This window comes from Numenius arquata, chromosome 7 (genome assembly GCF_964106895.1).
Source record: "Numenius arquata chromosome 7, bNumArq3.hap1.1, whole genome shotgun sequence".
Lineage (NCBI taxonomy): Eukaryota > Metazoa > Chordata > Aves > Charadriiformes > Scolopacidae > Numenius > Numenius arquata.
In genome coordinates, this window is record NC_133582.1 from 18,568,170 (window position 1) to 18,591,860 (window position 23,691).

The following is a 23,691-nucleotide window of genomic DNA, read 5'->3' on the forward strand; positions in this document are numbered from 1 at the left end:
ACACTTCAATGGCAATAACTCATCAGCTCCATAGCACTATTTAACAGCATTAAGAGCAAACAGCTTCAAGAATTAATAATAACTGTGTTTATTCTTGTAAAAGAGGAACTGTAGACAAACTAAAAAGATCACTCTTTGCATCCACAAAAAATAATTCCTTTTCTCCCGTGAAAATCTGTTTTATTTTCTGATATAGGAAAAGCACGTGTACTTCAAGTCTAAGCAAGGAAACTAATCGGGATTGTGCCACCATCAGTCATGGGATTATTTTATTTTATTTTTTACAATGAAGGGACTCTGGAAGCACAGATCCTGCTGTGCAGAGCCATCACGTTCCTTCATGAGAACAACCTGTTAGGAATCAAAAATCTAAGGAACAGCAAATAATTATTCCCATAAAGAAATGACAAAATGCTACCATGGTTATTGAGCAACACCCATTCCATTTGTTCATTCTTGCAATCTGCTATTTAAAAAATAAATAGAAGACATTCTATTTTTTAGAAGCCCCCCACCCCTCCAGCTTCCTGATGCTTAGTCTCGCAAAACACTTGCCAGAAGCAAAAATTTTAGGTGTCTTTGAGTATCAGCACGAGGATGAGAACGTACCAGAATGCCTCAGCAACCCCTAATAACCTCCACGAGGGAGGATAGGCTGATTTCACAGCCCTCTTCCCCTTCAGCCATGTTGGCTGGCATCTGTCCATCAGCCCCCACCATGGGGGTCCCTCAGTGCCCTGCTGTGGGGTTTCATTTCAACATGTCCAAGGCACGGGCATAGGACTCGGAGTCATTGTCGAAGTAGGACTCCAGCTGATTGCAGAGGGCCTCAAAGGTGGGCCGTCCATCCGCCTCCATGCTCCAGCACTGCAGCATCAACTGGTAGAGCGGTGCCGGGCAGGATGCTGGCTGAGGAAGCCTGTACCCGTTGTCCAGCATCTGGATCACCTGGTGCCCGGCCATACCTGCAGGCAGAAAGTTCATTCATTTGTTAGACTACTCAGTGTCTGCTTAGTGATGCCACGTGCCTCTATCTCCTACCCAGGTGAGGCAATAGGATGCCCCTCTGTGAGGCACACGGGGGCAGAGGTGGCCTCAGCATGTCCCCTTTGACAGCAACAGGCCACAGGAGTCACTGGAGGATTCCAAACCAGCAGTTAACATCCACCTCCAGCATTTCCCAGACCACTCACCCCACCTGAGAGACACAGCAAATGGATTCATCCCGGTACCAGGCTTTTCCCAAGCCACCTGGCTTTGCTGAAATTTTTCTGGCATCTGTTTTGCTTAAATTGTTCCTAAATCTCTCTAGTCTCAGTGGCTCCAAAATCTCCCAAGAAAATCTGTCCTGCTGCTGAATTTTTCTCGCATTTAGAAAGTTTTCCCTAACCTCAGCCCTAAGTTTCCTCTGGCACAGCTATGTGATGGCATCCTGCCTGCTCTGTCACCGCGAAAAGAAATCATTCCCTTACTTTTGCTATACCTTTATATATTAAGACTACTGTCCTGTTCCCTTTCCATTTTATTCTACTCTTTAAATTAAATATTGAATTGTAGGATTTTTACTTCTTTTCCTTAGATCTCTGAATGCAGTGGTGGTTGGCAAGAAGATGGGGCCAGACTCTTTTCAGTGGTGTCCAGAGACAGGACAAGGGGCAACGGACACAAACTGGAACACAGGAAATTCCATCCCAACATGAGGAAAAACTTCTTCACTTTGAGGGTGACAGAGTGTTGGAAAAGGCTGCCCAGAGAGGTGGTGGTGTCATTTTCTCTGGAGGTATTCAAAACCTGCCTGGATGTGTTCCTGTCCAGCCTCCTCTGGGTGAACCTGCTTTGGCAGGGGGATGGACTAGATGATCTCCAGAGGTCCCTTCCAACCCCTACCATTGTGTGATTCTGTGTTTTCTCTGTACATTAACCACTGCCACCATGGATCAACATAACCTCTTCTCCCAACTGATTACTGAGGACAAACTCCTGAAAGAAATGCCAAGTAAGCAAATAGACATGGAAAAAGGACATTTTATATTGTAAAGTTACAGGTAAACCGTGCCTTTGCAAAGGGATAATGCTGAACATATTTTCAGACAATATCCAGTATCATGACGTTACATAACTTTTATACTTGAATAGTTTATTTATGTTAGTGCGTGCCTGTGCACACACCTATAGTTTATATAAGAAAGAGTTGAGGATGTTTGGCTTTGGTGGCTTTGGGTTTTGTTTTTTTTTTTTTTCCAGAATGTTTTCACAGGAGGCGAGGGTGGGAATCAAAAAGCAAAATCAATTTTTCCTTTTACAGGAAATACCAGTTTGGGACCCTGTGAAATGTAGTTTATGGCAAACGCACTACCCCTCAGGCCTGTACAGGTGCAGCATAACTTTTTTTGCTTTAGTCCTTCCCTTGTGCTCTCCTCACCAGCACAAAATAAGTCACAGTCAATCATCTCACCGATATCTTGTGTTATTGGAGCCACAGTTCCTCCAGCATTTCTCACAGTGCTAGGAATAATAGCTGCTCTCGTACCATTAAATCTACTTTTGAGGTTGGTGATATTTTATTCCTAATTTTTGTGATCCTTCTCTTTATGAACACTTTCCGTTGCCATAGTCAAATATGAGAGAAGGGGGTAAAAACACCCTTATTCATTTTTCAGACACCTTCTTCCTAAAGTGCCTATGCAGCACTTCACACATAATAATCTGTTCTTTCATGAGATATCCTCAAAAAATAAATTAAAACCAAACCAAACCAAAAAAAAACCCAAACAAACAAAAAAACCAACCAAAACAAAACAACAAGGGGAAGATGGGAGACAGAAAGACCTTCCGTTTTTCCACATTCCAAGAACTGGCATCATTGATTGGATGCTGGAGGGAAATAGCCAGTTGGCATAGGTGCCTGTGCAATGCAGGTTGACTCCAGCGAGAGGAAGCTTGAATGGCTGCTAATCACAGCCTTTGGAAAGCTTCCAGTGAGCCTAGGGCAGCCAGAAGGTCTGACCCACTAAATGGACCTCATCTGAACTGCCTTCTTTCTGGTTTTACAGTTTTAACCCTTTAACGTGCCCACAGTACAGGCATTCAACTTTTTTGTGCGTGTCATTCTCAAAGCAAGAAAACATTAGACATCATTCTTTAGGTAAAAGCACATACCAGCGTAAGGCATCTTCCCATAGGTGATTATTTCATACAGAAGTATTCCAAATGACCAGACATCTGACTTAACGCTGAATTTGCTGTAGCGGATTGCCTCCGGGGCTGTCCATTTCACTGGGAGTTTTGTTTCATTCCTAGCTTCATATACATTTTCGTTTTCTACCTGTCATGGGTGAAAAATGAAGTAAGTCTGATTTCAGATCTGCTTCAGCAAAGCACTTAAGCATCTGATTAAGCTAAGCATGTGCTTAATCTTATCCTCTTTTAGCCAAGCACTGGCCTTTCAGGGTATTAAACCATGCACTTTCTGAAGTCTATTGTTGAATTGGGCGTCAGAGTTGAGAAATGTTCCTGCTCATCGGAGGCTTTTCTAAAGCATTTATCATTTCAAGTGAGCACACAGTGTTGGAGTGGCTTGTGATTAATTATGACCTGCTACTGTGAATTCTGGACCTGGCATGCAAGATTTCAAAAGTCTGTCAGGAGTGGCAGCGTAAGCATCCTGCTGACGCTGGAGACCAAATGGCTCCACGTCTGGTCCTCAGTAAACAGAGAAAGCAAGAGTAAGAACTAATGAATTTCAGAACCTTTCTTCCGTGATTTATTGCCGTGTTGAAGGGCCATTGACTTTGATAACAATCACTTAAGACGGTTTTGGGGACCAAAGAACAAACTCCAAGTGGTTCAAATTAACATATTAGCTTACAGTGGGTCCAATTAATACATGTAAAGTGAAGATGAAATACACATAGAAAAAGAAAATTTACTTGCAAATTTGTAGAATCATATCCTTAAAGTTTTATAACACAGACATCTAAATTTTGTGAACATTTATTCTCTAATTCTTAAATGCAATTTAGTGTACATCAGTCACATCCAAGCCTCAACCAGGTTTTCCACATGCAAATCCAGGCAAATGTGTACAAGATTTTTTTTGTTTATTTTTAATACAGAATGTACATTTCCCAGCTGTAATGGACTATACTTTTGAAAAGACTGGTTGATAGTGTTTTGTATCTACATACTGATACATTTGGCATCTTGACCATAATACTAATTTCTAGAAATTAAAAATTATTTCATTATGCTAATTAACACAGAGAAATACAGATTTCATTTCTCACACCTGTGCCTCCGGGATATTTGCATGTGACCATGTTAGTGCTTTGGTGTAGGAGACAATATTCCTAAGAATGTCTGCCAAGATGGTTCTATGACAGAGTATTTTAGTAAAGTTCAGTTTTAACAAGAAATGTCAACAGCTGTAAATTATTACCCTCTCTAGTGAGGGCGGAGGAGAAATATCCATTGTAAGCATTGTTCATTTAAAAATATTTTTTTTCATGTTAAAATATGTGCAATCTAAACTTATGCATAACTAGAAGAATCAAAATTAAGCAAAAAGCACTTCTGAAGTCCCTTGATGCCACTGTCAAGCCATTATTCTATACTTCACTGTGTAATAAATCCAACTCTGTTATGAACTTCAATTTCTGCTGCTTGAATGGAGAAAAACAAACGAGAAGCAGAGGGCTTTTTTTCTCTGTTTTTCCTTCTCAGCGCAAGAACATAAATCAATAAAAACAATAATAAAACCTCAGAAATTGTGGATTACATATTGAAATCCATAAAATATGGCAAATCAAATCTTTCCAACTCCGACCAAATAATTTTCAGAGGTGGAAGATCTCATTTCTAAACCACAGCTCCTTCCTAGGGTGATCTTGGTCAGCGTTACTTTGCATTCCATGTCCTCAAGGGCTAAAGGAAAAAAAAAGCAGTACAATGGCAAAGAACTTGAAACTGCACCAGATTTAAAGCTCTGAGAGCTCACTTTATGAACTCTGCTGTTAGTCACGGAGAGGAATAAGGTCCTTTTATGACTACTACCTGCACTCACAAGCATCACGGAGGCAGTGGGGAAGTGAACAAGGAGAAAATAGCTGTCAATACATTTTTATATGCCTTCCCTTACAGGCTCAGGAATATAATTTTGCCATCATTCCTGTGACCTCTCTCCATGTGGCAGACACCAGTGTTGTGGATAAAGGTTGTGCAACAAAGGGTATTGCCTGCCAGGCTCCTTCCTTAGTGTCTGAGTGGGAAGCAGACACAAGGATGCCATCTTCAGACTGACACAAAGGCACAGGTTGGCTTCTAACCTTGCATGGGATAACGCAGACAAACAGTGCAGATAAACACGTTAGGGGTCCTTCTCTCTCTGGGCATGCCGTTTGCCTGAACCCAGTGATTCAGAGACTATAATTCATCCTTTAGCTGACCTCTTCCACCTTGTTCCCCAGAGTTAAAGTAGAGCCAATACACCCTCTCGCAACCCACCTTAAAAACTCTTGCAAGTCCGAAGTCTGCCACTTTGTAAACACCATGTTCACCAACAAGAACATTCCTGGCTGCCAGATCCCGGTGAATATAGTTCTGGGATTCGAGGTAAGCCATCCCGGAAGCCACCTGAGCAGCCATGTCTACTTGATGCGGCAGGAAGATTTGGGAGCCTGCATCTTCTGTTTAAAAAGAAGATGACAAGGAAAACATAGTATTTGTGGTATTCAGACATAAATAACATGACAGATGACTGGTTCAAATAGCCAACATAAATCAGCAAAGCCATACAATACAATAAAGTAACAGCCTGACCAAATGACACAGGTTAGTGAATGACACTACTTAAAGTTATGAAGCCGATTTCACAATAACTGAGTAACAATACTTGTCCCATCTTCTCCAAAAACAGTGGATACTAAATGCAGCAGCTGCTCTAGGCCTACAGCTGGGCCTAGGCTAGAGTCAGGAGCTGCTGACAAAGTCCAAAGAAAAAGGCATTTAGCTACCAAAAGCAATGCAGATGTTTGCCTTTCTGACAAGTCCATAACCCGTTCCAAACTGTAAGTAAGAGTTAATGTCAGTACTCACTGGGTGTAGCCAAAGCTGACTAAAGATGGAAAAGTACAAAATTAGCCTTGTTCCCTGTTCTCCAATGATTCTTACTAGGAAATATACCCTCTGCTGTCAAGTGTGACTCTCTTTTTCACTTTCCAGTCCACTTGACTGCTTCACGCTGTTATCTCTGTTGCTGCTACTCAACAGCAGGACTCCTTGAGCTGCTTTCAAGCTGCTTGATTCTCTTGTAGAACTTTCTGAAGCAATGTGCGTGCCATTCCCACCACTGTAAGATCAGCAAGTCCCAGAAATAGAGATTTGGCAATCAAAGATCGGCTGTTCAAACAAAGTAGTAGAAAACCTTTGAGCAGAGCAACGTGCCTCTGCAAATGAAGGAAAGAGCCTTAGGCCATGAAAAACTGCAGGCAAAAATAGTAAGACAGGTACCCCAAAAAAAATCATTGGTGTATTTACACATTAGAATTCAAATTCAGGGCCTGTGTGGCATTCTGGGGACAGTTGACTTCCTCATAGCAAATAATTTATACCCCAAGATAATCTAGGTAAGCCAAATCAGTGTTATATTCAAGCATCACTGTCACCCAAACCCGAACACTGCAGCACTGAAGCATGAATGCCTGCCTCTGTAGCCTCTAGTACTCAAAACAATTTCAATTTTCTGTTTGAGAATCTTAACAGTATCAAAAAGCTGTTTGCTGCTATGTTTATCGGTAGTTCTCCTTTCTCATTGAGGATGGTTACTTTTCCTTACTGCCTCTGTGTTAAAGAAATAAAACATTTGTAGCTGGCAGTTTTCTGTTGCTTATTTTGAATTGATTTGTAGTGAAAGTGTGTCTTAGCATTGTTTTGCATAGCCTGCTCCAGTTCCGGCATTTTATCTGACCTAACCTTGCAATCACTCCTTATGAAGAGTGTGAAATTCCATTGTTTACTAATCTATTCTGCAATCTCCAGGCCTTGAATTTCCTGCTCATCTGGATGTTCTAAGATGAATAGGTAAAAGAAATGAATTTTAAATGATTAAACTTGTCCTGTGTGTGTATTGTCCTACTTCCTTTTTGAGGCTAAACTCATTGTCATGATAATCAGGCACTAAGATTATTTACTTCTATTGTTGACTCAGAAAGTCTTTTTCTCTCCCACACATATGTTTAATAGCTGCCTTGACCTTTAAAAGAGAGAGGGAGAAAAATCAGGCTATGTGAAAATCTATGGCTTAACCATCAAGAAAATCCATCATCAGGCCACGGAATAATATAACACTGAAGTTTTGCAGTTCTGATAACTGTCAGACGTCAACATTTATTATTCAGCTTGCTGAACAAAGATATAAATCCACAAATGATGCTTATGTTGTATTTAATCAGAAAATAACTAAATATGTACAAGTACCTTGCATGAGTACCTGGGGTTTGGAAACTTGCTAATGTGACTCAGTTTAAAATCCCTCTCTCCATGCTCCCTTTCACACTGCTCCTTCATCTGCACAGGCTGTGAACTACCTCCTGGTGAAAGCAGACAAGGATGCAGACAGACTTGAGCACAGGTTTGTCATTGCTCTGCCAGTGCTCTGGCCTGGCCTGAGACAAGCTTGCTCCGAGAGGCAGAACAGCAATGTCATGGCAAAAAAAAAGATGACTCATGAGCCTTGTGTTTAATGAGCTGCTTCAGTGCAGAATAGAAGTTAGAGCTGCTAAAACCTCCCTGTCTCATTCCCTGCAGGACACACAGGTTCACTGTGTTAAAGGACAAGGATGAGATCCACCTCTAATGGTAGAGTCGTAGCTGAAAAACTATTTCTTTCTGTCTGGGAAGAAAGTTTGGGATCCCAGACCAGGCTGACCTACTGCTTTTAGCATGTGGGCTGAGGGAGGGGAAGAGGCCACCACTGTCCTGGCTGCTGCAGTATTTCTTGGAGGGTTTCTCTCTACAAGCCGGTTCTGCACTGCTGCTGTTCTGGAGCTAAAGAAGGGAAAGCTGTAAGGAGGAGCCACAGTGGATCAGGAGCCTCTTTGGGATCTGAAGTGCAAATCGTACATGGTTGTCTCATAAAGATTTATGACTACACCTCCAAAATCCCAGGTTGGGGCAGCCAAAGCACACAAGTTCAAGCACAGCACTGCATTAGTACAACTAGGGAGGTTTTCAGACCAGAGCCAGCTCTCATCTGGCTGGCTGAGAGCAGGTCAGAAGAGTTTCCAGCTGTATTCATATGGGTATACATGTGCTTTAGTTTTTTTTAAAGTGTTTTAAAGAAGGAAAAACTACAACAAAAAACCCCAAAGTTGATGTAACTTCCACACTCAAAACCAGGGACTACTTGTGATTTATAAAACCTTCCCATAGATTATTTTTTATCCTAAAAAGAAAATGTAGCACCTCCAAATCCTGTTTTACTAATACTTTTTGACAAAACTATTGCCCTTATATGAAAAATTTATTAGAAAAAATATTAAAGAAGGCTTAGGGTCTGCACCCAGTTCTAAGCAATCAATCACAATACCTCATATAAGAAAGACAGCCAAATATTCTCATTGACAGATGTCTGACAATAAATAAATAAATAAATAAGCAGCACTTTCCCCAGTTGAGACCATTGCCCCCGTAATAATTCATCAAACTTCAAGACTGCATCCCTGCCAGAACAAGCCCCAGGTCTATCAGAATTGATAAAAACACTCATACATTTATGACAATTTCATTCACATCCAATAACAAAGAGAAGTTTTCAGTTGCATTTTTCTCATAGTGGTGGCAGCTCAATAACTCTGCACAGAAGCGCTCATCAAGAAGTATCCCAAAGTACATTCACAGGGTACACAGGGAATTCACGTGCCCATCATTATTAAGTAGCTGTCATTATGGTGGAATGTGGTAGTCGCTACGCATGAAAAATAAGGGATTTTTAAAGCTGGAAAAACATACCATGCATTTCTAGGAGGGGAAATTTAACCAAAGAATGATCTCTGGACTTTGCCTCTGTTCCAATTTGCTGTATTTACCTATAGTGGACATAGAGGCAGCAGCCTTTTGGAAATATTTTCCAGGTTCCTGAAGTAGCTGAGTCTCAAAAATGCTTACCAGGAGCTGGGCACTGACTGCCAGCTGATATAGGTCACTTCCAGTCACAAAGCGTTATGCAAGCTTCACTTTTCTTTTCTTATTACACTGACAGCAATGACTTTTCTCTGGCCAATAGCTACCAAAGCACCTGGATCTCTACTTCCACCTCTTAGTTCTGTTTATCCCCTGTGCACAGGCCATCAGACAAGGAGAGATATCACTAGGCTGGGTTTCAACCAGCCATTTTTACAGTTATCTTGACAGCTGCCTGGAAACCAACTGGCTTTCCTCAGTCTCCCTGATGCAGGGCCACAGGAACGAGAGCTTAGCCAAAGGTCAGGCTGCAGACATGCGCTGCCTGCAGCAAGGGCAGCTGCTGTGCACGTGCTGGCAACTGATCACTGATGTGTCCCAGACACGTTGTGCTCCACACACAAACAGGCCACTTTTCACCTCTGCAATAGCTGTGACTCATCCTGGCTGTTTCAGAGCTACTTCTCCAGTGCAATAAATGTTTTCATGCCCAGCAATCATTTCATGATGTGCCAGGCTCTTTCAAGCAGATAGGCAGCAATCTGCACAAAAAGGTACCAAAGATGTGAATTTAAAGGAAATTTGTGCCTCACTGCCTCTGGCCACTAAATGCCTACAGAACTTTAGATATCTGGCCCAAGGGTCTTGCAGCCGTTCTGGGCAGTGCCTGGTGGAGCTGTCCCTCTACCAGAGATTTTTTTAGCTGTAATCATCCCTCGACTAAGCCTTACTTAAAAAATGGTTCCACAGAGAAGATGGGGGAAGGCATGTGTCATAGTAAATACTGTCTGTGGTATTTCACAGGGCTTTGCCTTAAAGGCTGTATAGAGAGAAGAAATTTAGCAAGACAATTGCAGCAAACATTTTGTCTTCAAGAGATCATTACAGCTTTGGAGACATTTAGCATCTCAGAGACGTCTGCTAAACTGAAAATGGGTAACAACATTAGAATCAAGAATTTCTCAATAGCAGGGGTGAACTTAAAGTGCAATCATTATGCTAGTCTCTTCCAGGCTGTACAACTTTATTTTTAATTATTATTTGCCTTCAAAAGAGCACTTTGAAGTGCTGCGGAGATAAAAGCCCTGGTGCGATAGGCAAGGGACAAATTCACAGTGAAAGGCTATCCCTGCCTAGTAATAGATTTCAAAGCCGTTAAGTACATTTTGTGCAAGTGCCTCTATTTCATGTCAAATATGATGACCTATCCTTCTGCATGCTTATATTTTTATTCTGCCAGTGTATGTTTCCATCTACTCATAGAACTGTGTGGAAAAACGTGGGTCATTATAAGGCAAGAATCAAACTGTGAATGTGATTCACTCCTGCTTCTCAAATACTTTGGCATGTCAAAAATTCATAAACCTCTTTCTTTCCTCTTTTCTCGTCTCCACACGCAACAAATAATGTAGCTTTTATATTAAACCAGAGTGTTGTACTTCTATCTTTTATGTTAGTATATTTACTAAACTGACGGCTCTGGCACCTCTTGAAATTAGTTTATAGTCATTTGCTTACTTTGAAGGTATTCTAGAAGACTTCCGTATCTCATCAGCTCAGTAATAATATAAATTGGGTCCTCCAAAGAACAGACAGCATAGAGCTGTATAAGCTTTGGGTGTCTCAAGTTCTTCATTATTTGTGCTTCCCTCAGAAAGTCCTTTGGATCCATTGAACCTGAAACAACAGCATATAACAAAACATAAGCTCAGGTTATTAAAGGCCTTCCTACCAGCCTGACAGTCTTAAGGGAATAGCTGAGATTGTTTTCTGTCTTTCAAAGTACATTAGCATCTCAAATCTTCACAGTTCCCACAGAAAACAGACAGTGCAGCTGAAAAAAACAGTTAATGAGTGAAACATGCCAGTTGCGCAGGGACAGGGAACGTATGTGTTCCAGCCACTAGAAATATAAAGGCTAAAATTAACCTCCCCCAGGCAGAAAAAAGTGAGGCTAGAATGTTAACTGATATAATTTAAGCAAACAATTATTTTACAACTGGTTAACAAAATGGCCAGAAACTGAGATAAGAGTGCCTAGGTAACGAACATAAAATTTCTGACAGAAAAATAGTGCTGCAATAAGAATTTGTTGCACTGTTATTTCTGCTTCAGCAATCAAAGCCTGAAAGCATTGAAATCACTTTAGCACATCTAAGAAGTGGATGTGTGCATTTTATATACATAAACACAAATACCTATTTATAACATTCACATAACATACAAATACATATATGTATATACACAAATATTCTCATAGTCATCTGGAACAACCTTATTAGAAATACCAATGTATGCACAGATGTAACAGTAATTTTACACTCCCTTAAATGCAGAAGTATTGTAACAGCTTATGATCCAAACTTTTTAAGTGTTGCATAAGGTCACAATATCTCTAGTTCTATTCATATACAAAGTGAATCAATGCATAAGCTATGTCAAAGAAACAATACAGAAATGGCACAGGGAGCTAAAGTCAGTGGCAAATTTAGGATTAGAGCTCATACATTCTGAATAAGGGACTGATTCAAAAAAAACATGCACAAATAAAGAAGAAAAGCTTTCTCTATGGATGATCCAGCAGTGTTTGGATACTCTCAGATGTTTGAGGAAGATGGTAAATAACATCAAATACTTGTTACAAACAAATGTGAAATTATCCAACTACTCAAATGTTTCTCCCTCCCAAATCAAAACAGTTTCATTAAGAAAAGATTACAGTGAATTTTTGGGGAAAAAAAAAATCTACCCAAGTCTAGTCTGCTGTATGCCATGTTTAAAAAAAAAACAACTCTTTTCTTAGTGTGAGCAGACTGAGTCTTTTGAGAAGCTAAGGCTGCAAGAGTAAGAGTCCTTATTTTATGTTTTTTTAACATTAGGTAACCAACAAGGTTCATTTGGGAGTTTGGCTCTGTTCCAAACATGGTTGTTTAAATGAAGTGAAATGCTGGGAGGATGCTAAATGGCTCAGCAATAAAACTTCATCAGAAAATCTGTTCTACACCTGCCTTGAACGCTGCCTCCTGAAAAGTGCTGCAACCTATTTCCCCAAACACAGTAATGAGTACATCAATGCAAGGCGACTGACTCAGAAATGCTTCTGACATAGACTTTATGAAAAAATAGCCTCTTGACATTGCAACTTGTGAGAGCAACGATTATTGCAAGGGACAGATACTCCTCTCTCTGGTGTCCTCATTCTTTCCTTGGCAATCCCACAGGGTCCAATTTGACAATATTTTGTAGGATGCCATTAGGAGCAATGGTGAAAGGTAATGGATTTCCATGCCATCAATAAATGGATAGCAGCCAATAATACATCTCCTCAACAGGTACAGGCTATACCCATTTCCTATTGTCACTGTCAGAGGAAAGTGGGGGCCTGCATGAAAAGTATATGACTCATACTTAGTCTGGATAAAGCAGAGATTATGACAGCCAGGTAGAAAAAAACAAATATCTGTAATGCTAAAACCATTTCCTTTTCCTATTTAGAGCAGCACAATTTTTACAGCTTTATTTCAACTTTCCACTACTCCTAGATTAAAAAAAAAAAAAAAAAAAAAACCAAACTAAAACAAAACAAAAAAAACCCCAAACCCAAAAACCTAGGGTTATCTTTAAAGTGTTTGGACTTACTTTGATACTGCTTTAATATTGTGGTCCATTTGTTTACTCTTTTGAAGATATATGCATTGCTGTGGAAATCACCCTAACGTCTACAGAGAAGCTGCATGGTGTGAGTAATTCTGCCTTCAAAGGTAAATGCATAAGCGTGACTAGTGATTTAACATCGGTGCCAAAATTTGTCATGTTGATTCAAAAAAAGATAAAGTATTTTCTAAACTTGGGGTCTGCCAAATCTCCTGCCCTCTGTGGATCATTATACAGGATTTCTTCACACCATAGAAAATGACAGTCTGATTTGTTCCCATCATCAAATTTTGCCTACAAGGAATCTCTTGGTTTAATCTTGCTATAAACTTCTTCCAACAAACTGAAACCAAACAACATGTTTTTCATATCTGACAACTTCCAATAAATTGATCAGGAGGGAAGTATTCTATTAGCTGAATAGCAGCAATTCCTTCTTTACACTGTAAAAGTAGGTAATAATAACAAAACAGTGACAAATATCAATAAGTATTTCCTGCATATTTTAAAAAGCATGTGTAACCTTCAGTTTTACTCAGTTTACCTCTTAAAATAGCACCAGTAGCAGATAATGACCAAACTGCCAGCCCACCCTAACCCCAGCTCTTATACTCTAGTTACCAAGTGGATTGGACGTTAACTACAAAAATTTAAAAGTGTCTTTATCAGTGTTTTGTCTAAGACTAGGTTTTAGCAACCAGATAAGCAAAGTAAAAACTGCCTCTGAAAACAGAAGAACATGCTTGTTACAAATTAGTTAGATAAAGCCTGTCCCAATAGTGGCAAAGAGGTTACAATGCATTTCTTTGAGGAAGTTTATATAAATGAAACATATAAAGTATATGCCACATGGAGTTTCAAATAACTGGGCTTTTTTTAGTTTGTAGTTGAATTACCTGCATTTTTAATGAAGTATATGTTTTCAGCTGTAAGTGGTAAACACAGTATGAAGAGCACATTCCTGTAAGTAGAAACCACTTGGCCAAGAACCAACTAGTTAACAGAAGCCTTTACTGAAACAAGTATTCCTTGTGTAAGACACTGGTTTGGGGTAGATTGATTAGTATCTAAAGAAAATATGGTTTTGGCAATTTGGGTTTTGAATGAAAAATGGTTTTGTACATGTCAAAGTCCTTCTTAAGAACAAAACGTTGGAATATGATTCTTTGATGTGTTCTGCGATGTGCTGCTTTGCCAGAAATCACCTCTAATTTAATCCTACTTAAAGCAGGTATATCAGTTCTTATTACTTTTTTTCTGAAAATGTTTTGTTCTAGAATTTAGGAAGCTTCACATTATAAGGTAAACACTAATAATTTGGAAATTAGTTAGAGAGAAGGGTCATTTTTCCATGGTTTCCACTGGCCTAAATGTAAGGGGTCCTTAAATATTTGATAAGTCCCTCCAGAGACCTTTTGTTTGCAACATTCAATGACTTCAAAGTAACCTCGTACTTCAGAGCAATCCTGTCTTCTGCGTAAGTTTATACAAAATGAACTTATGTACAGAATACTGTGATCTTCTGAAAAGTTTATGCGTAATAAATAACATTTAAAAGTATAATTTCTTGGTAACACAAGAAACTGACTGTGTATTATTCACATTAACAGGAGAATGAGATAGGTATCTGACAGTCCTCAAGCAGCTTTCTCGCCATACAGAAGTGAACGTACAAGTTAGTGTAAGGTTATCCATTGAACTAAATTGAATAAAAGAATTTCTTTGTTCAGGGAAATCGTGAGACTTTCCTGAGTGCAAATCTTTTTACACTGCATATGCACTGAAGAGATGACATATTGAAGAGATGAAAATATTATTAAAACCTTCACTGACAGTACCAACCCAGAGACTATTTTGAGAAAGCTTCCTAAAAAAAAATCATGCTTGGGCAGCTTCCATGCACAAAGAGAAGCTTGAGAGATGCTTTACAATATGATAATGACAAATGCATCTGTCAACTTGAACAGGCATAAGGAACTTTTTCAGATACGATTAATTGGTGATGATAGATGTCTGCTTTGCATGCTGACAGTTGGACAAGCAAGTTATCCCAGACAATAGGTTCTAGAGAATCCATCACACTCAGCATAGGACAAAGTGCAAATCCCTCCTGCAATGATTTCTACTTAAATAGAAAAAACAATGCCTTAGTGAGGAAATAAAAACAGAAATGTGAAATGACATGTTCAGGGACCTATAGCAAGCCAGTGCTCTGCAGACCCAAGAACTGCCAAATAGCAATTGCTGGCTTCTAGACCATTTTCCTATTTGCTGATCCCTACACCTCTTTGATGATTGTGGCTCAACAACTCAAAAGTCAGAGATGTTCCTTAAGGCAAAGATGTTCTTGTGTATCGTTTTTTTGTTCACACATCGATCACTACATTTTGGCTGGCAAAATGTCACAGATGTCTCCAAAGCAGAGTCAAACGCCAGTGCACAAATGAGAGGATTATCTGAATGAAGGCATCACATTACTATTTCTTTTTGTTTATAGTCACAGTGATCAACAGATTGTTTCAACAAAATCTGCAGTTCTTTCTGTGCTTTCTAGCTTAGGACGCAAACATTTTAATCACTGTGGCCTAGAAATACTAATGTGCATTCAACTTTTAAACCCAGCTGGAGTATCTTTACTGAACTGCTGAAACATTTAAGCAACCCACTGACAGAAGCTTGAAGAAGCCTACCATTGGTTCATGCAATGCAGTTCTTCAACACAGGATGGATGGTTCATATTTATGCACTTGTATATTCCCTGTGGAAATTTGGTCTTGGTAGCACAGTGGACACAGTTACAAACCCATTCTGCTCAATATTTTCACTTGTTGTCTAAAGTACTTGTGTACTCAGTCATGCTCCTATAAAGTTAGGAACTTAGGTTTCCTTTGACATTAGGATTACTGCATAAGATAAGGGTTTTTATAGACATCTGAAAATGTAGTCATGGTATTTTCCTCTAAAGGAGTATTATTTTCAATGTAAACACTAATTTGTGATGGCATATAGGAGAGTATTAAAACTCAATTGCATAATCAGAGGGCAAGTAGAGAAGGAAATCCATCATTGACAGCCTGGGGAGCACCGAACAGACAGAGCAGGGAAGCAGAAACTCTTCAGCTTCCCCGCAGCACAAAAGAAAAAAAAAAAAAACAACAAACCAATCAAAAAACCAAAACCCTCCTGCTCCACTGACATCTTTTCATCTGGACCAGGTCCTACTTTGGAGATGCCAAGGAGCACAGTGCGAACAATTGGATAGAAGATCAAGAATGAGGGAAACTGGGAAACTCAAATCTCTGGACATTTATGACTATTGAAGAGAGGACGTAGCAGCAAACATGTCTGATTGATAGGCTGTCTTACCAGTTCTGGGGTCTCCTCTTCCCGTGCCACGTTTCCTCGAATGTATGTGGGAGGAACAATAAGAGGGTGAACTAAAATTGCCAGAAATAATGAGGGGAGAAGAGGAAAAGGGGAAGAGGAGAGAAGGTAAAAGGGAAACGAAGAAGAGTAGGAGATGGAAGAACATGACCACCATCTGTATCCTCTGCAATGGAGGGTACTGTCTCAGGGGGACAAAACGCTACAGTGCAACCTCTGAATATAACACCAGGAAGTGGTGAGATGACACAGAAAGCCGGTATTAATTAAAAGACCAAGACTTATGATTTTTAGCTTAATGACTGCCTGTCTTACATAAATGAGGTCTAGGATAACCAAAAGTTCTAAATATTGTCATATTAATGAAAGATATAAAAGATGATACTTGGTATTACTTTAATCAAAAGACTCTAGTGTAATTATGAGTCTTGTGACTCTTCCTGCAAGGTTAATAGAAATCTTATATAAATATAAACATCACAGACTAATTGTCTGACATTTTGAAGGTCTCCATAATCCACCACTGGCTCTGAAAAAAGTCTAAAAAGTCAGGGGAAAAAGTGGTTCTGGATCAATAGATTTCATCTTCTGATGTTTGGAGATGGAAAAAAAACTGCTAGCAGAAACAGGAATCCATTGAAAAAGGATGGTTCATAAAATTTGAGAACATCTCTAGTCACATTCTTTTTCCTGCAAAATCTCCCCCATGGTCCGTAAGGGCTATGTGTGGAGCCTTGCTGTCCATAGCCAGTGGATTGCAACTCCCAAACTCTGAAGCTGGTTAAACTAGATACTACATAGCGATAAATGCAGGGGGTGAAATGACACTCCACAAGATTCATCAGAAGACAGACACAGGAACATAGCCTCCTTAGGAACCCCAAACCCTCTGCAGTTCTTGGTCAGAGGGCTCCCAGGCTAACCAGCTTGACATTTTCCTCAGCTTTGTTACTATTCTGCAGAATTACAGAACACTGCTGGTAGCTGGACTCACTTCCTCCAAACTGTAGGCAATTATTCAGGCACCTAGATCTGAGCTAGTTGTCCAGACTTTGCAAACAAGGGAAAGAAACGTGCTTTAATAGCATATTATTCTCTCATTGTAATGTACATTTCTCACCTATAGTATGATTTATCTGACATGTTAAGTGCTTATTTCTTACCACTAATTATTTAAAAAGCCTGATATATCTAAGATGTTAGATGCCTAAAAATAGGAAAAATGTAGCTAGTACGCTATGCATCAATGTTCCTGAAAGAAACACTTGTGAAATTTCCAGTTTGTGTACAATATCTGAAAAATTGGCTCTTGCTCCAAATTGGAATGAAAACAGATTTCTGAATACCCTAATTAATCACAAGTCAGGAATCACACATTTGCATCAAGTGAGAACTGGCTCTGGGAAATGTCCATCATTGCCATCTCACCAGAATTCTAGGAATTTAATTTTTCCTACAGATTGGAAGGTCATCTACCTAAACAAGAGCATTTTAAGCCTTTTAGTAGCAATAGCTAGAAATTAATGTAAATCCAGAAAAACTATCTGAAAAATGGGGAGAGCACCATATAACAAGAAGCTACATTTAGCCTTTCTAAAGACAATTGAAAACTGGTTTAATTTGCTCTGTATGTAACTCCAGAATGGAATGAAAACATAATGCATACAAGAAGTCTTTTATTTTATTACAAGAAGACATAACAAGGGTTAAAGAGAAGACATCAGGTAAATCCAGATGAGAAATTAGGCCCACGTTCTTATACTACTGATATACAGTGGTACTGATATACCACTGATACAAACTGTCAAAGACAGCAGACATAACCTCTCTGTGCCTCCATCTCGGGACAAGACTTCTAGTTATTATCTAGTCAAGAACAAGCTGTGTTTTGACTAAATATAAATACTATGTCTCAGCAGAGAAGTGAAATGTAATGGCATATAACAGCAAAGTATTCATGAACTAGAACAGATTTACACTGCAAAATAACGCTCAACGGAAAAGCTCAAACTAGCAGAAATCCCTTCTGGTCTTCAGACATACAAATCTACAATGTACTGACTGCATTATGCTCTTCTATATTGTTTGCTGTGCAATTACCTTACTTGATTAATCTGCTTCTGCTTGGAAATGAGAGCATGGTTCCACAATTTCTTAAGTTCCACAATACTTCTTAAGTATTGCTTAAGAGATTTCACAGCTTAGGAAGAACCTTTCAGCCTTCTGCAATAAAACAGACTCGTCCAGATGTTGCAGTAAATCATTAAAAGAAAGCAAACACAGATAGAAATACTATGTTTTTGTCATATGGAGAAGAAAGGCATGCATCACATTGGACTGTTTGCACAAAGGCTTACCATGTCAGCAATGTGAAGCAAATCCCTCTCTTTAAACATCTAGAGTTGTTCTTCCTGTTAGCACCATACTTGGAAAAAAAATATGGTTACCACCTCAAACAGGCCAGTAAAGATCTTCTGAAAACAATGGGACATGTAAAACATGAGAGCTACATGAAGAACCCGGTTGAGCTGTTTAACCTAAGGAAGATAAGACCAAAGAGGAACTTGATAAAAGTTTTCTAGTGTGTACAACACTGCTGTAAAGAGGAAGAAAATAATAGGTACTCTTTAGTATAAGACAAGAAGTAATGGGCTCGAACTGACCCAATGATTTGGGTCAGACACCAGGAGAAACAGACTGGTTTGAGGCCTGTAGTTTCAGAAGTCAATAAAAATAAGCATATGGATCCCTATCACAAAAAGTATAGGCTTAGAGGATACTGTCTTAGGAAAGAGAAATGGACAGAGAGATTTGAGGATGATTTCTGAGTTTACTGGGTCACTAGGGAGATGTATCAGTTCACTGAAAAAAGTATGCTGTCTTCACATGAATTATAGAAGGCATTTAGTCTGAGCAGTTTTTCTAATTTCAGTTAAGCAGAGGAAAAAAAAAAAAAAAAAGGTGTTTATTTGCTTTCAATCTGCAAGTCCCGAAACACAAACAATATCCTGATACAAGATAGCACTCAAACACATACTTAAATTACTCTGTGTTCAGGAGACCATTCAAGCTGGGCTCAAGTATATTTAATTGTTCTTCAGAAACAAAGATCTGAATCTGTTGTGCTTCCTGAAACATGATCATTACTGCCCAGCAGAAGCTTTTTCAATTAACAACAACTTATTGTATTGTTATCAGTTTTTAAAACATGTATATCATCCCAGAAACCTTTCTTATCTATGTGGTTCTTGCCATCTGCTGGCAGATATTTTAAGTTGTCAATTTAAAATGCACAAATTACTTGAAGTTAATGAAAAATAATTAAGAAAAATGTTAAAAGGTGTATTATTAACAAGACTATATTATATGTAAATATTGGGTATTAATGTTGTGTATTAAAAACTTCAAAAAATTTTATTCAATCAATATTAAAATTAAAGCACTTCTTAAATACAAACTTAACATTGTATATGTTCTATATTACCAAAGAATCATTATAATATAGCATCTAATCACTAGAATAAATTCTACAGATGACAAACCAGTAGTAAATTGATTACTTCACCTACAGATGAAATGTAGTCATTCAATTCCATACATGCAGTATTGTACAAAACCCCTTGCTGGGGTTGCCTTTTTATGTAATACAGATGTTGAATGAGTTCAGCTCATAACAGAAACAGAAAACTGTATAAAATTGTAATTCAAAATACCAAAGAATACCTGGACCTTGAGCTTTAGTAATTTTCATGTTTAAATGTATGGATTTTAAGAATGGTTGTATACATGAACAGGCTTTCTTCTCAGTAGCATTTAAAAAGTAAAGGAGCACCCTTGCTAACACTTCACATTATGAGTATTTAAGAGTAATTCACATACCTGGTTTTAATGTTTTGATTGCCACAGGGGTGGTATTATTCCACAGTCCTTCCCATACCTCACCAAACTGACCAGATCCTAATTTTTTTAACAATTTCAGAGATTGCCGGTCTATCTCCCACTGATCCACTGTTTTATATGACAAATCAAAAGTACTAGGAATTTGTACCTGGTAAAACAAAATAAATAATACAGTAATTGAAACTTCTGATATTTTTTCAACAGTATATACAAGTCATTGTTAACTATGTCATGTAAAGTCACAACTGATATAAATAATGCTTCCTCAGAGTACACGCACGTGGTAAAGTAATCTGAGAACATAAAATACGTCCACATCCTGGGTCCTTTTTGTTAGAAATAAGAAATACTCTAAAGAAAATATCCTGCCATTAAAAATAAAAATTAGGAAACATCCCTCTAGCAAGCTTTTTGAAAAGTGATGTATTGCTTGCCTGAACCTTGTGGTATTGTCTCAGTAATTACTTATGGACAGCTAGAGTTATGAAGTTGGAGATTTCACCTCCATATACATTTATAAAAAAGAATTCATAAATCATGATTTGGCATATTTTCTCCTCCAGCCACACAATGATTTGTTCAAAATGGCACGGTATTTTATTATTAACGTGTCAACTTCAAGAATGAAACCGTAGCACTACCCACAACTTCCTGAGAATAAGCAGATCATCAACATTTTTAAATGGTAGAAGCAGATATGGGGTTAACACGTGCTGACTGATATCTGATGAGTTCGCTTAGAAAAAAAAATGTGTTGCATAATGTAGCATCCACTCTTACCTTTAGGCATGGCTTTCCAAGCACCACGCAGAGGCCATCACTGTTCTTACTGTAATAGTCAACAAATTCATGCAGAGTTTTGAAAGTTTTCCTTCTGGTTAGGAAAAAGCCTCCTTCATCCAGCTTTCTGATCCTGTAGTGCTTCACAGATACACCATCAAAAACTGAGAAGATTTAAATATATTAAGTTTCCAGGAATTATAGCAATGGCACAACACAGCTTACAGCCAAACCATCATATTTTTCCTAAATGTATTTATGAGGACTTTAAAATAAATTATTTTAGTTTCAAAGATGAAAACTCTACAAAATCTCTTTTAAACCAAAGCCCACTGTTTAGATAGCTTAATTTATCTAGTCTATTGGTCTTCAACCATTCAGGTTCTGAGATTCTTGCTTGCATCATAAGAGCTGACACAAAAATACATGAAGATATCTTCTGTGAGGCAGCTCATATTTTCAATCTTTTAAGGCACCAAAACCAGCCGGTAGTGTCCCATGGGGTGTCATTTAGCATGATACTCCATGACTGAGACATCACTGTCTATTTCCAATGTGCAATGGAGAGCCTATGTTATATACTGAAGGGTAACTGATTTAGTTCCTACCAGAGGGCTATCCCACCTTGCAGTTAATGAAACAATACAGTGATTTTCAATGATGTGTGAGGAGAGAGCTCTCAAGGGGAGGGGGACGCTCCAGTTGCCATCAAGGTCATCACCCAACATTACACCTTTCCAATAGGCCAAGTTGTTCCTTCCACACCCATCTATCTGGGAAATTACCATGACTGTGCCTTTCTCAGGCCCCTCACGCAAGACGAAAGTCTGAAAAGCCAAACAGAGGCGTAGGGGAAAGGCTTTCTGCTGTTTACCTCCAGTATGCCTTTTAGTAGCCAAAATTCCAGCAGACATATTCAATTTAGTCATGTTGACTTGTGGCTACTCTTAGTTCAATAAATTAATGGAAATATTTTTCAATCCTTGAAGCAGCCTCAGTCTGCTACATTCAAAAAATCTAATTATCTAAAAAATTATTTCTCTGCCCTGGAGATATTATAGCTGATAGAGCCTTGATAGATTGTAGCACTGCATGACTTTTGGCAATTGCTTTAGTTATACTAACAGAAGAATATATAGCTACATATTGCATATAGAAAAAATTATAGAAAATTACGGCTTATGTGCAATTAACAAAGCTGATATTAAGTATAATTTCTCTTACTAGTTAAGGAATTAAGTTAAAAAGAAAAATCTCTCCTTCCCTAAGTACTGTCAGGTATGATCAAATATTTTTCTACTCTACTGTGCGATTGTCTTTCCAGGCCACCAGAGGGCACACAGGAGCTATTGAAAATAGTAGGGGATTTTATCTCTGCCACAGGTAATATTTCGAGAGAGCCGATTTACCAACTTAAAATTCTGCATGAGGACAAGAAATAAGAATATTTGTAAATAAAACTCCATAATATAAAGATAATTACATCACACTTTTCAAATGCCATTTATTTTTAATTTAACACCTCTTAATTAGTATTTTTAATTATAAAATACTTTTTTTTTTTTTTTGATGAATCACTTGGAAATGGGGCTGAAGCAAAATGAGGGAAAGAGTAATTCAGTAACAACAGACTGGAAATATAGTGACTTTTCCAAAGCTCACAGTAAAGTGCATCTGGCCAAATGAATTGCTATTTATGATGAATAAAAGGCCAAAAGGATGCCTGTGTTAACCCAGTCTCACCAGTATATCACAAGCGATAGTAGTTTCACTACCTGCTTTGTTTATTAGCAGCATTATAATTATTACTTGTGAAGCAGCTAATGATAATGCAAGAGTTGGTTTGAAGGATGTGTTATAAATTCTTAAATGAGTCTTGCATGAAGCCTTATGATGAACCTGGACCCAATTTCCATGCTGATACTGTCTTTGCTTGTGATAAACAGCTGAGGTTAGGGCAGCATTTGACAGGGGACTGTTTACTCATACCCCAGGGCTAAGTCTGGCTGTACGAGTCCTGCACCGCACACTCACAGAGCTGCGGCATCATACAGCTCCTCTGACCAACATGACACAGAGCACGTGTCACTCAGGGAAGAGCTACACGTAACCGCCTCGGTGCTTCCAGCCATCCCTACATACACATCAGACTGTGGAACAGGACAGGATTGCAACTTCAGCTTCACACAGTTTGACAGCAACTAGGGGTAAAGACTGCAATGTTTTCCTCCTCAACTTGCCCTTCCCAAAAGAATCACTGCTCCCCATTAGATTTCTTCATGGATTCACTTTAACAGAAGCATTCCCCTCTCCCTGCTTCCCACCTTCATCAGCCTGGGCCATGCAAGAGTACATTTCACCACCCCAGTAAAGAGAATAAAATCATTTACTAGTCCTTTCTCAGGGCAGCAAAACTCAATTTTATGGTGGCATCAACATCTTCACCAAATGAATTGTGGAGACACTAAGGCACCGTTACCGTCAGTGTCCCAACACCTTTCCTATCAGCAGTTCTTCCCCAGCACTGACCGTGCAGTGCTGCTGGCAGGAGCTGCGCTCAGTCTCCGTGTCCAGGGTAGATGTGGGAGGAGGATGGTTCATGAGATCACCCTCACCAGCACAGAATGGGAGCAGGGGCTGCTCCAAAACTGTTCTCCTGCTACTGCCATCATTTTGCCACTCCTATCAGTCTGCTGCCTTAAAATATTACCTTTTCTTTCCTATGCTGAAAGCCAATCTGGCCTAGAGGAAACCACACAATCTTTTTTAGGAGCAGGGAAAAAAATGGAGGAAAAC

The 23,691-nt window shown here is 39.0% G+C and overlaps 1 protein-coding gene across 1 annotated transcript in view; it reads right to left on the minus strand.

The window, feature by feature from the left end:
• Nucleotides 1-750: 750 nt before the first annotated feature.
• FRK (fyn related Src family tyrosine kinase) overlaps nucleotides 751-23,691 on the minus strand; it is a 49,728-nt gene continuing 26,787 nt past the window's right edge. Inside the window, exons 4-9 of the mRNA XM_074150901.1 lie at nucleotides 20,896-21,059; nucleotides 20,095-20,263; nucleotides 10,696-10,854; nucleotides 5,503-5,684; nucleotides 3,160-3,325; nucleotides 751-965 (exon numbers count right to left, since the gene is read on the minus strand). Coding sequence (XP_074007002.1) covers nucleotides 751-965; nucleotides 3,160-3,325; nucleotides 5,503-5,684; nucleotides 10,696-10,854; nucleotides 20,095-20,263; nucleotides 20,896-21,059 — 1,055 coding nt within the window. The remainder of the gene's footprint in view (nucleotides 966-3,159; nucleotides 3,326-5,502; nucleotides 5,685-10,695; nucleotides 10,855-20,094; nucleotides 20,264-20,895; nucleotides 21,060-23,691) is intronic.